The sequence below is a fragment of the Ceratotherium simum genome, chromosome 3 (assembly GCF_057802395.1).
Source record: "Ceratotherium simum simum isolate JZ-2026a chromosome 3, ASM5780239v1, whole genome shotgun sequence".
Lineage (NCBI taxonomy): Eukaryota > Metazoa > Chordata > Mammalia > Perissodactyla > Rhinocerotidae > Ceratotherium > Ceratotherium simum.
This window is the reverse complement of record NC_141902.1, coordinates 1,879,695-1,892,418: the sequence shown is the minus strand read 5'-3', so window position 1 is coordinate 1,892,418 and position 12,724 is coordinate 1,879,695. Positions and strand designations below refer to the sequence as shown.

At 37.6% G+C, this 12,724-nt stretch overlaps 1 protein-coding gene across 4 annotated transcripts in view; it reads right to left on the bottom strand.

The window, feature by feature from the left end:
• SOS2 (SOS Ras/Rho guanine nucleotide exchange factor 2) overlaps nucleotides 1-12,724 on the bottom strand; it is a 93,237-nt gene that overhangs the window by 63,681 nt on the left and 16,832 nt on the right. For 3 of the 4 annotated variants that reach the window (XM_087421940.1, XM_087421933.1, XM_087421946.1), the window contains exons 2-4: nucleotides 9,018-9,143; nucleotides 6,410-6,541; nucleotides 5,381-5,545 (exon numbers count right to left, since the gene is read on the bottom strand). In XM_087421940.1, coding sequence (XP_087278066.1) covers nucleotides 5,381-5,545; nucleotides 6,410-6,541; nucleotides 9,018-9,143 — 423 coding nt within the window. Of the gene's footprint in view, nucleotides 1-5,380; nucleotides 5,546-6,409; nucleotides 6,542-9,017; nucleotides 9,144-11,181; nucleotides 11,262-12,724 lie in introns of those variants that run through there. The other variant, XM_087421938.1, reaches the window with a different exon arrangement.

Here is a 12,724-nt window from a genome sequence, read left to right as displayed (position 1 = left end):
GAAGACATTCTAGACAGAGGACGACAAAAGGAACTGACCAGATTTAAGACATATATCTGAGTTAGAGTTAACAGGATTTGGGGACTGATTTGATATAGAAGTTGGAGAAGTGGTAGGTTTAGGGTAATGACCAGTTTTCCAATTATGAAGACCAAGTTGGTGATGCCGTTATTGGTGATTATGAGGTGAAATATATGTCTATAGGTTTGGTCACACAGGGAGGTATCTAGCAAGCCTTTCATAATACTTGTCTAGAGTCCAGAAAGATACTGAGGCTAGAGGTGAACATTTAAGGAGTCATTATCATCTAGGTAGTAACTGAAAAACATCTAAAATGGGCTCACTCAGGAGAAAGTATAGCAGACATTTCAGACTGGTGGCCTGATAGTGAATAGGGTCTTCAGGTTTGTTTCTTAAAATTCTGGATTACTTGCCATCTATTTATATTTACAAATCTGAAAATTTCACATAAAAATCTCGATTCCAGACTCTTCTCGAAAAAAGAAAATGAAAATGCCTGACACAAAATAGCTGGTATTGAACACCGCCCTTCGTCTTTCGGTACACGCACCTTCCAGTGTGCCACAATCCTCACTGCTTCTTACAGATTCCCATCATGTTGCCTGCCTGACCACTGTGGCATTTAAATTCAGGACTTTTGGTATGCTGTGACCAAAAGAGTTACAAAAATAGAAGCCTGCCATGAGTGGTGGAGAAGGCGAGTGGTGGAGAAGGAGGCCTTACTGACAGAGTGGTGTATCAGAAGCCAAGGGAAGAGAAAGTTCTAAGAAGCAGAGAATGGTCAGCTGTGTCAATAACAAGAGAAACCAAGAAGAGGCTAGGAGGTCATTAGTGAGAGCAGTTTCAATAGAGTAATGGGCTTGAGAAAGGAGAGAGAGTAAGAAGTTAGAGATAGCAAGGACAGACTACTTTAAAAATATTCTCTGGGGGCTGGCCCCATGTCATAGCAGTTAGGTGGCACGCTCTACTTCAGCGGCTCAGGGTTCACGGGTTCAGATCCCGGGTGCAGACCTACGTACCGTTATCAAGCCATGCTGTGGCGGTGTCCCATATACACAATAGAGGAAGATGGGCATGGATGTTAGGCCAGGGCCAATCTTCCTCAGCAAAAACAGGAGGATTGGCAACAGATGTTAGCTCAGGGCTTATCTTCCTCACACACACAAAAAGAGTCATGGAAAAGGTGAACCTCAAATATGCTATAAAATCTCTCCTTCCCACAGTTCCTCAACAGTTCCGTTCAAGGCCAATGGAGAGGTGAGGGGGAGAGGAATGGGGCAAATCAGGTTAAGAATCCCTGCAGGCTGAGGGTGGGAAAAGCTGTGGTGGCCCACCTCAGGGTGTCAGATCCTGAGTGGAGTAAGGAGGGTGTCTGTAGAGGGGGCCAACCTAACACAGGATCCATCGGGATAAAGAGACCATCCACAATAGGGCAGCTTGATGCAGGGTGCTGGAGCCTGAGTGGGTAAGGAGGGCATTTGCATGGGAAGCTGGCCCAGCAGCAGCCCCACACAGGATTGTCAGAGCCTGAGTGGAGTAAGGAGCGCGTATACAAAGCGGGAGAGGGGTTTCTAGGCCAAAATAGGGTTAAAGAGGGTGTCTACACCAGTGGGGGGAGAGAAGACTGCTGGGAGATTAGTTATATACAGAAGAATTGATCAAATAAGAAAATATAGGGCCAGTCCCATGGCTTAGCAGTTAAGTGCGCATGCTCCACTGCTGGCAGCCCAGGTTCGGATCCCAGGCGCACACCAACACACCGCTTCTCAGGCCATGCTGAGGCCGCGTCCCACATACAGCAACTAGAAGGATGTGCAACTACAACATACAACTATCTACTGGGGCTTTGGTGGAAAAAATAAATAAATAAAATTATTAAAAAAAAAAAAGAAAATATATCAAGAAAAATGGGAGCCAGCTTTCTCACTGTCAGAGAAGGGAGTTACAAATATGAAAAAGAGAAGGCTAAAATGAACCCCATTATTCATTTTGGAGTGGAGAGAACTGTGAACTCATAGAAAGATAGATAAAAAACAGACGTACATGTATATATATAATGTATACACAAATATATATATATGCACATGCGCGCGCACACGCACACACACACACACACATTCCCTAACTCTGGCCTCTAAGAGACCAGAGCAGGGACACTCCAACAGCAATGAGCTCATCTAGCACCCAGATCTTAGTTTCTAACTACCATTCTCCACTACAAGGAACCATACTTTTTTAGAAAACAACTAATTCCAGACTTCAGCAGCAGGTAAAGAACAAGTTGAACTTGGAATATCTTGTGTCAAAAGACAGTGTTCAAAGAACTTAGGACAGAGAAGACAACTTGAAGGAGTTCCCACTGGCCAAATCTGGGACAATCTGAATATCAAAACAAATAATAAAGTAACTGATTATGGCCCACTGAATAAAATAACAATCCATGAGTCCATATTAAAATAAACAAATGAATAAATTTAGTGTGATAAGGAACAAGATATTCACACAGCCTCAAAATATTCCACAAAATATTTATTAATTACAAAAGGAAAAAGAATACTTCAAAGTAGGGAAGCCTGGCAGACAACTCCTTAATCAAACAATCAAAGTGAACGTCACCAGTAATGGGACACATCAAAATGGTGTGCCATGTGAGAAAATGCAATGAGAAGGACACAACATCACTTCTATGATATTCCTTCCATGGATCCATAACCTGAATCTAATAAAGAGAAAACATCAGAAAAAACTAAAGTAAGGGGCACTTTAAACAATAACTGGTATAATTCTTAAAAGTGTCAAGGCCATAAGTGTTGAAGGAAGAATAAGTAACTGTTCCAGACCGAAGCAGGAGAAAAAAGACGTACAACAACTAAATACAACATGTGATTCTGGAGTGCATCATTTTGCTATAAAAGGACATCATTGGGACAAGTGGCAAAACTTGAATGAGATCTGGGGATTAGAAGGCATAATGTGTCAACGTTAGTTTCCTGGATTTTCACTGTCATACTGGGGTTATGGAGGAGTATGTTTTTGTTTGTAGGACACATTAAACTATACTGGCAACTTACTCTCAAGTGGTTCAGGGCACAGGGGAGTACTTTTATCGTACTTGCCACATATAATATATATAATTTCTAAAAGTTTGAGATAGAAACAAAATAAAAAAATGTAATCACAATTTTAGAAGTCAAGATAGTCACGTCAGCATCACAGCAGAGTGACCTTAGTCTCTCCCCACTAAGATACAACCAAATGGACATTGGTTAACCAACAGAGAATACCCACACAGCACAAGAGGACGTCTGAGAGATCCACGCAGCCATATGTCTGAAGGTGGGGGTACTAGATCCCCGGGAAGCTGTGGAAGGAGGTGAGCGGTCTCCTCCCCCTCCCCAGCAGCAGCAATCTAGGTCTCGGGTTCCAAAGGGATGGACAACAGGAGATTCTAAGAGGAGGTGGGGGAACAGGCAGGCCTCAACACGAACACTTTTACTTTTGGGGCTGCATCTCAGTCCATGGGAACGCTCTACACCGAAGCAGCTCAGCCACCGCATGGGCACCCCTACCAAGCCCAGCAGTCCAGGCAGGCTGCCAGTGAGTGCAGAGTAGGCTCAGGCATGAGAAAGAAAACACCCCCAGCCCTCCCCTCCTGCCTGGTGCACCAGTTCGGCTGGTCAGCCAGGGCAGCGGATCTGCACCAGAGCACCTGCGCCTGTGTGTGTGACCCGCCAGGCAGCGGTGGCCAGCAGCAACAATCTAGAAACCTTGAAAAACAGAGCTGACATTAGAGAGGACAGAATTAGTAATTTAGAAGACAGAAATATAGAAATGCTTAGGTGGACGTGGAGAGAGAACTAAGACTTAAAAAAAGTGAAGAAATTCTCTGAGCAACATCCAACTCAATTAGGAAATGCAACATAAAGATTATAGGTACTCCAGAGGGAGAAAGGAGCAGGGAGCTTGTTCAAAGAAATAGTAGCTAAGAACTTCCCAAACCTGGAAAAGGAACTGAACTTACAAGCAAATGAAGCCAATAGAACTCCTAATTACATCAATGCAAAAAGACTTTCTCCAAGGCATATATTAGTAAAACTGGTGAAAGTCAATGACAAAGAAAAAATATTAAGGGCAGCAAGACAGAAGAGAATAATCTACAAAGGAACCCCTATTAGGCTTTCAGCAAAAACTTTACAGGCTAGGAGAGAGTGGAATGTATATTCAAAGTACTGAAAGATAATTTTAGAAGTCAAAATAGAAATAACAAGGAATTTCTATGAAATTGAAGTGAAATACCATTTTTGAGACTGTAGCATGGCATACAGTACAATGGCTCTCAATCATAACTGCACATCAGAATCACCTGGAATGCTTTCAAAAAATTTGAAAATACTGAGGCTTGGAGGCCCAACCTAGGCCAAGTAAACCAAAATCTCTGGGGGTGAGACACAGGCATTACTATTCTTTAAAAGCTTTCTGGTAATTCTGATGTGCAGTCCAAGTAGAGAACCACTGGCATGCGCAAGATCCTGGGGGTCATTCACTCCTAGAGATCTAGTTTAGGTATCTCCTCTGTAAAGAAGAGTTCCTAGTCTCCCCTAAGCCAGAGTTGATTCCTTTCTCTGCTGCACCTCTGATTTATCTGTATAACAGCTTTAATTACATTGCACAGCAATTATTTGTTTATAATATTTTTATTTCCCACTAAAATCAATTCCTTCTAACAAGAGGATTGCTGACTTGTTCACTGTTGTATCTTCAATGCTCAGGACAGTGACCGGCACATAAGAGGTACTCAAAAATGTTGATTTAAAAAGTAAGTAAAACAAAGAAAAAGTAGAAAGGGAAGAAAAGGAGGAGAGAGGAAATTAAAGACTCAATTTCTTTCCTCAGTAGCTTATAGTCAAGATAGAAGAAAACTAATAACAAAAACACTACCAGAAAGAATAAACTTTGGCATTGCAAAGTCTTTCTCTCCACCTGTGCCCCACTAAACTATTCTGTGAAACCACAGTATGTTTTACAAAATTACTTCTTATACTTAAAAGTATCTGAATACTCTGTATATATATTTTCCTTCTAAAAATATAAAACTCAAACTACTTTTCTTAAACTGCTTTGAGGCTTTGATTGTTTCTTCCTGTAGGAAGATTCTTGATGGAAAAAAAAGAGATTCCCATCCTGTCATATGCTGAAACACTTGGAAATGCGGTTAGTCTATAAAGCCAGCATTTTTCTTTCTTTCAATACCAGGAACTATAAAAATTACTAATATAATCATGTATAAAAAAAGACAAAGGTAGAAGTGATGTATAATCATTATTTTTCAAGTAAAGTTTAAATACCTTTTAACACTTACCTTATCTGCACACATTGACACTTTAATGTCCTGCTGAGATATTTCATAGTGTCGGATATTAAAAACATAATTACCAGCCAATTTCAAAATATCAGCTGAGATATACTCCAGTACAGCCACAATATACAGGGACACATGGTAGTCCACTTTGTACCCTAAAACCTCCTGTGGAAAAAATATACAATTTAATTTCAAAAAATGGCATTGTCACTAGCAGTTAAACACTTAAAATTTAACATTCTTGCTTATAAAGAACATTTGATAAACAAAATGTCTAAACTTACAGGTACCACAGGATATAAAAGGAGCCATTGCTCCAGTATCAGGAGTTTTTCTTTTTAAAGAGAGATCTAATCTAACAAATCAGTGTTTAGTATCAAACAAGGAGAGAGAGCTCATTCTAATACAGAAACCTTGGGCTGGCCTTCACTGAAAACCTTTTAATTAATACACTGTCCAAAATCCATTTGACAACTATCTGCTATCTGCAAGGATCTTGCTTTAACCAATATCAACAAATTATAATGGTTTCCATGGGGGGGGTGGGCAGTGTCTTGAAATTGCTACCAATGGGGTATTCAAATCCATGTACACCAAATATTTTCTATAGGCTAAATATTCCCTAGCCTACTTTCCCAACGTACATAAAAATATCTGTAATAAACAGATTAATTTAAAAACAGTTCTGAACTCACAGTAGCTTTTGACATTCTGTATTTTCTCAACCAACAAAAGGTTGAAAATTAGACAGGGGTAGTAGTCATCAGAAGATGCCACAAAGATGCATTACTGCTTATCATTAACTTTTAATATTATTTGAAAGGCAATCTGATTTTATCAAAGTATATTTATTTTTATTTTGTACACATATTAAGAAATATATATATGTATGTAAAAGTATACTCACATGCAAGTGCACATACACAATAACCCAGATCATGCTATATAAACACTATATAAATACACCAATACTATATAAAGTATTATTTGTTACAAAGAACTTCCTCAATGTTCAAATGTTTTTATTACCTTCAAAGAAGGATGGATTTTGTCCACAGGCAGTAAGAGAGGGTGTCTTCGTTTTCGTTTCTCTATGGCAGATTGTGCATCAGCAATAGCCCACTTATCAATTGGATGTGGAAAGGTCTTTTGAACTCGTTCCTGTTCAGATCACAACAGTACTATTGTTAATAGTTGTAGTATTGTTAATAGAAATGCTCATCAAAGAAAATTCATACAAAACTAAACTTTATCATCATCCTTAATGCTAGCAGATAATAGTGACATAACATATCCTGATTCCAATAATAATTTTTGTAATGAACTTCAAAAAAAAAAAAAAAAAATCAGGGCCAGCCCCATGGCCTAGCGTTAAGTTCGGCGTGCTCTGCTTCAGCGGCATAGGTTCAGTTCCCGGGCGTGGACCTACACCACTCGTTGGCAGCCATGCTGTGGCAGCGACCCACATACAAAACAGAGGAAGATGCGCACAGATATTAGCTCAGGGTCAATCTTCCTCCAGCAAAAAGTGAAAGATTGGCAACAGATGTTAGCTCAGGGTGAATCTTCCTCAGCAAAAAAACTAAAATAAACAAATAAAATAAAAAAATATCAACAAGACTATCAAGATTTTTCCACATAATTCCCATGGGTAAAGAAACAGGTGAAGCTTAAACAGAAAGCTTTAAGTGTAAGCATAATTAAGATAGAAGTGGAAATAGTAAAAAGTAATAATATTAGGAGAGATTAAAGCTAGTGTGAAACTCTCTATCAGTGATTTTATTGTAAGGTTTCTAGGGTTAAAATTTACCTAGCAGGAGTTGTTAACTCATTATTAACAATTATTATGCAGTCACTCACCTTTTGCTAATCTTAGAGCTTCAAATGTAGAGAAGAATTTTAAAAACAAGAGATACTACACACCTCTTAGAGGATCAAGTGGGTGACGGAGCTCAGAATGGTTTAAGAAAATACATCTCTTAGCAAAAACAACCCAAGCCTTTTAGGTTACTATTATGGTTCAGCTACTCTTAAATTTAACCAGTGATTGGCATGAATAATAACTAATGATATCTGAATCAAACTCCAATTTAGCAAGATTTCCTATATTTAAAATTATATTCTCAGTTTTTAGCATATTTAACTATTTCAAAATATGCTTTTATTATATTTATTTAATGTCCAACTCTTACACCAGAGAATAGGGAAACAAATGCTTCAATTCTCAGAGGCCCTGAAAATCTTAACAGCTCAATTACTCCAAATTAAGATTTTCCTTTATACTGGAAGTTGTTGCCTTATTATAAACAATTTTCAAAAGAAAGGTGATGTAAACAGCATAGCGACAAAAGTAATTTTTGAAAACTGTACTGATAGATATTTCTAAAAAAATCTAAAAATACTCCCATGTAACAAAGCCATAACAAATATTTTAGCATTAATTCACACATAATATTTTAGAGGTATATATGTATTTTTTTTAATGTTTCTTCTTCTTTTTTTTTGCAGGGGAAGATTTGCCCTAAGCTAACATCTGTCGCCAATCTTCCTCCTTTTTCCTCCTTCCCCCTGCAAAGCCCCAGTACATAGTTGCGTATAGTTGTAAATTCTTCTAGTTCTTGTATGTGAGCCACCGCCACAGCTTGGCTACTGACAAACAAGTGGTGTGGTTCCATGCCTGGGAAGCGAATCTGGGCCACCGAGGTGGAGCGCACCAAACTTGAATCACTAGGCCATCAGGACTAGCTCCATATGTGTGTATTTTTAATCAATTAGTAAATATCCTTAAGATTTATACTAGTCCTTTATTGAGATAATATGTATATGCAGTAAAATGAACAGATCTTAAGTGTATGATTCAGTGAGTTATGAAAAATGCTTACACCTGCATAACCATCACCCTAAACAAAATACAGAACATTTCTATCATCTCAGTCTCCACCCTTCACAGGGAGCCACCATCCTGATTTCTATCACCAGTAATTTTAGCTGTTTCTGAACTTCATATAAATGTACCATACAGTCTGTACTCTCTGGGGTCTGGCTTTTTTTGCTCCATATAATGTCTGTGAATTGTAGCTATGTTATTGCACATATCAATAGTTTGTTCTTTTATTTTAGTTTCCACAATTGAGAATGATATAGATTTTTTTAAGGGTTTTTTTGTGTGTGTGTGAGGAAGACTGTCCCAGAGCTAACATCTGTTGCCAATCTTCCTCTTTTTGCTTGAGGAAGATTGTTGCTGAGCTAACATTTGTGCCCATCTTCCTCTGTTTTGTGTATGTGAGATGCCATCACAGCATGGCTTTACGAGCAGTGTGTAGGTCCGCATCCAAGATCCAAACTCACAAACCCCAGGCCACTGAAGTGGAGGGCGCAAACTTAACCATTATGCCACTGGGATGGCCCCCTCCTCTATTTTTTTGGTATGTGGGACGCTGCCACAGCATGGCTCAATGAGCGGTGTGTAGGTCCGCGCCCAGGATCCGAACCTGAGAACCCATGGCTGCTGAAGCGGAGCATGCGAACTTAACCACTATGCCACCGGGTCTGCCCCACAGAATGATATAGATTTAGATACAAAAATTAATTGGTACAGTAGTTCAGTGACTTTTTGAAATAATAAAGTAATTTTTACCTCCACATCTTGAACAGTCCTTGGTTGAGCCATGCATAATTTATTAAGCAGCTGAAAAATCAGCTCTTCAATATAATAGAGAGATTCTTCATTAGCTGAGAGATTGGGATGTACTTGCTCCTGAACCTTTAAAAAAAGAAAGTTCTCAGTTAAAGTATAGGCGAAATAATATTTATTGAACAAAAGTCAGAGAATCTTATCTATAACTAATTTATTAGAATGGGTACTCAAATAAAACACAAAAAAATGAAAGAAAAGAAAACACCTGTTTTTGTTGGTCTCTATAAACTTTTCTTAACCCACAGAGCAGTGGCTCTTAAACTTTTTTGGACTCTATGAAATTCTGTTGAAAGCCACTGGCCCCCCTCCTCCTGACCACCAAAAAAGCATACACAAAGAAAATATTCTATATGATTTCAGAGGAATCATGGACAGCCTGCAGTTAACCAACAGATCTACAAGAAGTCTATGAACACTGTCATGAATCCCAGCAATAGAGCTCTCTCTGAATAACCATACTACTTTACACATTACAGAGCTGCTCTGTGAAGTAGGCACTAGTTCACTTTCTTTTGCAATGTGATGTGCTCCTTACTGTTGCCACATGGCTGTGCTGAGCCTTCTTTGTTGTTAAATTTTTTAAAGTTGGAACCTACTAATCTGTCCTAAAAAATAATCCAGTCAAACTACATATGAGGAATAAGGTAAAAAAATAGGGCCTAGAATATAGTAGGTGTCATGTAAAACTTGTTGAAAGAATGATTGAGAGAAATAAGTATTGCTCTAACTTTTCATGCCGTGGTATTAGAAGGATATCAGTGCCACTGACATAAAAAATAATAGAAAACTTAGTCTCAGTTATCTCAAAAAACTGAATCAGTAATTAAAAACCTTCCCACAAAGAAAATAGCATGAAGTTGTCTACTTCATCTAAATTCCCAAAATTTAGCATAACATTGTTCATTATCCCCTCTTATATTTTGTAAACCCATAGGATCTATAGTGAAGTCCCTTATTTCATTTGTAATACTAGTTATTTGTGTGTTCATTCTTTTTCTCATTCAGTATCTTAGAAGTTTATTAATCTTATTAATCTTTTCAAGAACCAACTTTTGGCTTTGTTGATCCTCTCTATTTTACCTTAGTTTTATATTTCATTTATATCTGCTCATCTTCATTTTTTCTTCTGCTTTTTATTTAGTTCTTTTTTCTAAGCTCTTGAGATGGATACTTAGCTCATTATTTTTCAACCTTTCTTCTTCTATAATATGTATATTCTCTCTATGAATTACTTTTGTAAAAAAACCCACAGATTTTGATATGGAACATATTTTTTAAATCATCCAGTTCAAAATAGCTTCCAATTTCCATTATGGTTTCTTCTTTGACCTTTAGAATTTATAAGTATATTTCTTAATTTCTAAACATATGGGATTTTTTTAAGGTTTTTTTTTTTTTTTTTTTTTTACTGATTTCTAGAATCATCACACTGTGGTCAGAAACCGTACTTTCTATGATTTCAGTTTTCTGAAATTTGTTGAGACTTGCTTTTATAGCTCATTATATGGGCCTTAGATGGCTTCAGTGATAAATTCACCAAACATTTAAGGAAGAAATGCAACAATCTTAAGCAAACTTTCCCAGAAAATAAAAAAAGAACAAGACAGACTTTCCAACTTATTTTGAGCTAGTCTTGATTAAAAAAAACCTCAAAAAGAAATATGAAAAGTATAGGCCATTTTCACTCACGAACCTAGAAACAAAAGCCTAAAAAGCAAAGTAATTCATATTAACAGATTAAAAAAGAAAAATAATATGATGTAGAAAAGATGGAGAAAAGCATCTAAAAAAATTCAACATTCATTCATAGTAAAATCTACTGAATTTACTTAATTTGGTAAAGGATATCTACAAAAAAGCTATAATAAACATCATAGATGTGAAATACTGAACACTTTCCTTTCGATATCAGGAAAAAGGCAAGGCTACTCACTGTTATCATTTCTATTGCACATTGGACTAGAGGTCCTGGCTAGTGCAGTATGGCAAGAATAAGAAATAAAAGTATAAAAATTAGAAAGAAAGAAACAAATTTACAGATGATTTGATTGCCCACTTTGCCTGGGCCACAGGGTGCCCAGACATTTATTTGGTTAAACGTTACCTCTGAGTGTGCCTGTGAGGGTGTTTCTGGATGAGATTAACATTTGAATCGGTACTCAGATTGCCCTCCCCAATGTGGGTGGACCTCACGCAGTCCCTTGAAGGCCTGAATAGAATAAAAGGTTGAGTAAGCAAGAATTCTTTCTCTGCCTGACCATCTTTGAGCCAGGATTTTGGGCTTCTGCCTTTGGACTAGGACTAGAAATGTAACATCAGCTCTCCTAGGTCTCCAGCTTATTGACTACACATCTTGGACTTCTCTGCCTCTGAGAGAGAGAAAGGGAAAGAGAGAGAGAGAACGTATGTGTTTCTGTTTCTCTGGAGACCCCAGACTAATATACCTGTGAAGGAAAATAAAAAATATTGTACAGATAAATTATTTTAATTCATAAAAAATAAAATATTATTTCTATGTAACAGCAACAAAATTAGAAAAATTTAAAATAATATCATTTACAATAGAATAAGTAATATATCATGTACCTTGGAATAAATCTTACAAGAGAAGTATAAGATCCCTAGGGAGAAAACTATAGACTCAGAGAGAAATTAAAGATCTAAATAAATGAACTATAATACCATGTTCATGAATTAACAGACTTAATATTACAAATATACCAATTCTCCTCAAACTGATCCATGGAGTTAATAAAATCACAGTCAAAACCAAAAAAGTTGTTTTGCTGAAATTAACAAGCTAATTTCAAAACTTATGTGAGAATGCAAAAGGCTAAGAAAATCAGTCACATACTCTTAAAGAAGTACAAGTACTTGCTCCAATTGTTACTGGGATTCATTACAAAGCTACAGTCATTAAGTATGTGATACCAGGTGGCCTAGTGGTTAAGTTCCACACTCTCTGTTTCAGCAGCCCAGGTTCAGTTCCCTGGGCACAGACCACTTGTTAGCGGCCATGCTGTGGCAGTGGCCCACATACAAAATAGAGGAAGACTGGCAACAGATGTTAGCTCAGAGCAGATCTTCCCCAAGCAAAAAGAGGAAGATTGGCGACAGATGTTAGCTCAGGGCGATTCTGCCTCACCAAAAAAAAAAAAGAATGTGATATTGGTATAACGATAAACAAACAAATGAACAGAACCCAAGAGAGAGGACAGAAACAAACCCATAGGTATATGGACTCTTGATTTACAACTAAAGTGGCACTGTAGAGCCAGGAGGGTGGGAGGCTGTCGTGGGAAGGTGAGGGAAGTGGATGAATAGTGAACAACTGGATACTCATATAGGGAAGGATGAAACTCAACTCCTATTCACACTTTACACAAAAATCAATTCCAGTTGGATTTTTTAGACCTATTAAAGAGACCTAATGAAGTTGTGATAATATAAAACAAGATAATATCTTCACGACCTCAGGATAGGAAAGGGTTTCCTAAACAGGACACAAAAATTACTGCCCATAAAGGAAACGACTGATAAACTTAACTACACTAAAATTTAAAACTTATGTTCATCAAAAGACACCTTTGAGAAAGCAAAACGGTAAGTTACAGAGTTGGAGAAGACCTATGTAACAAATATAACAA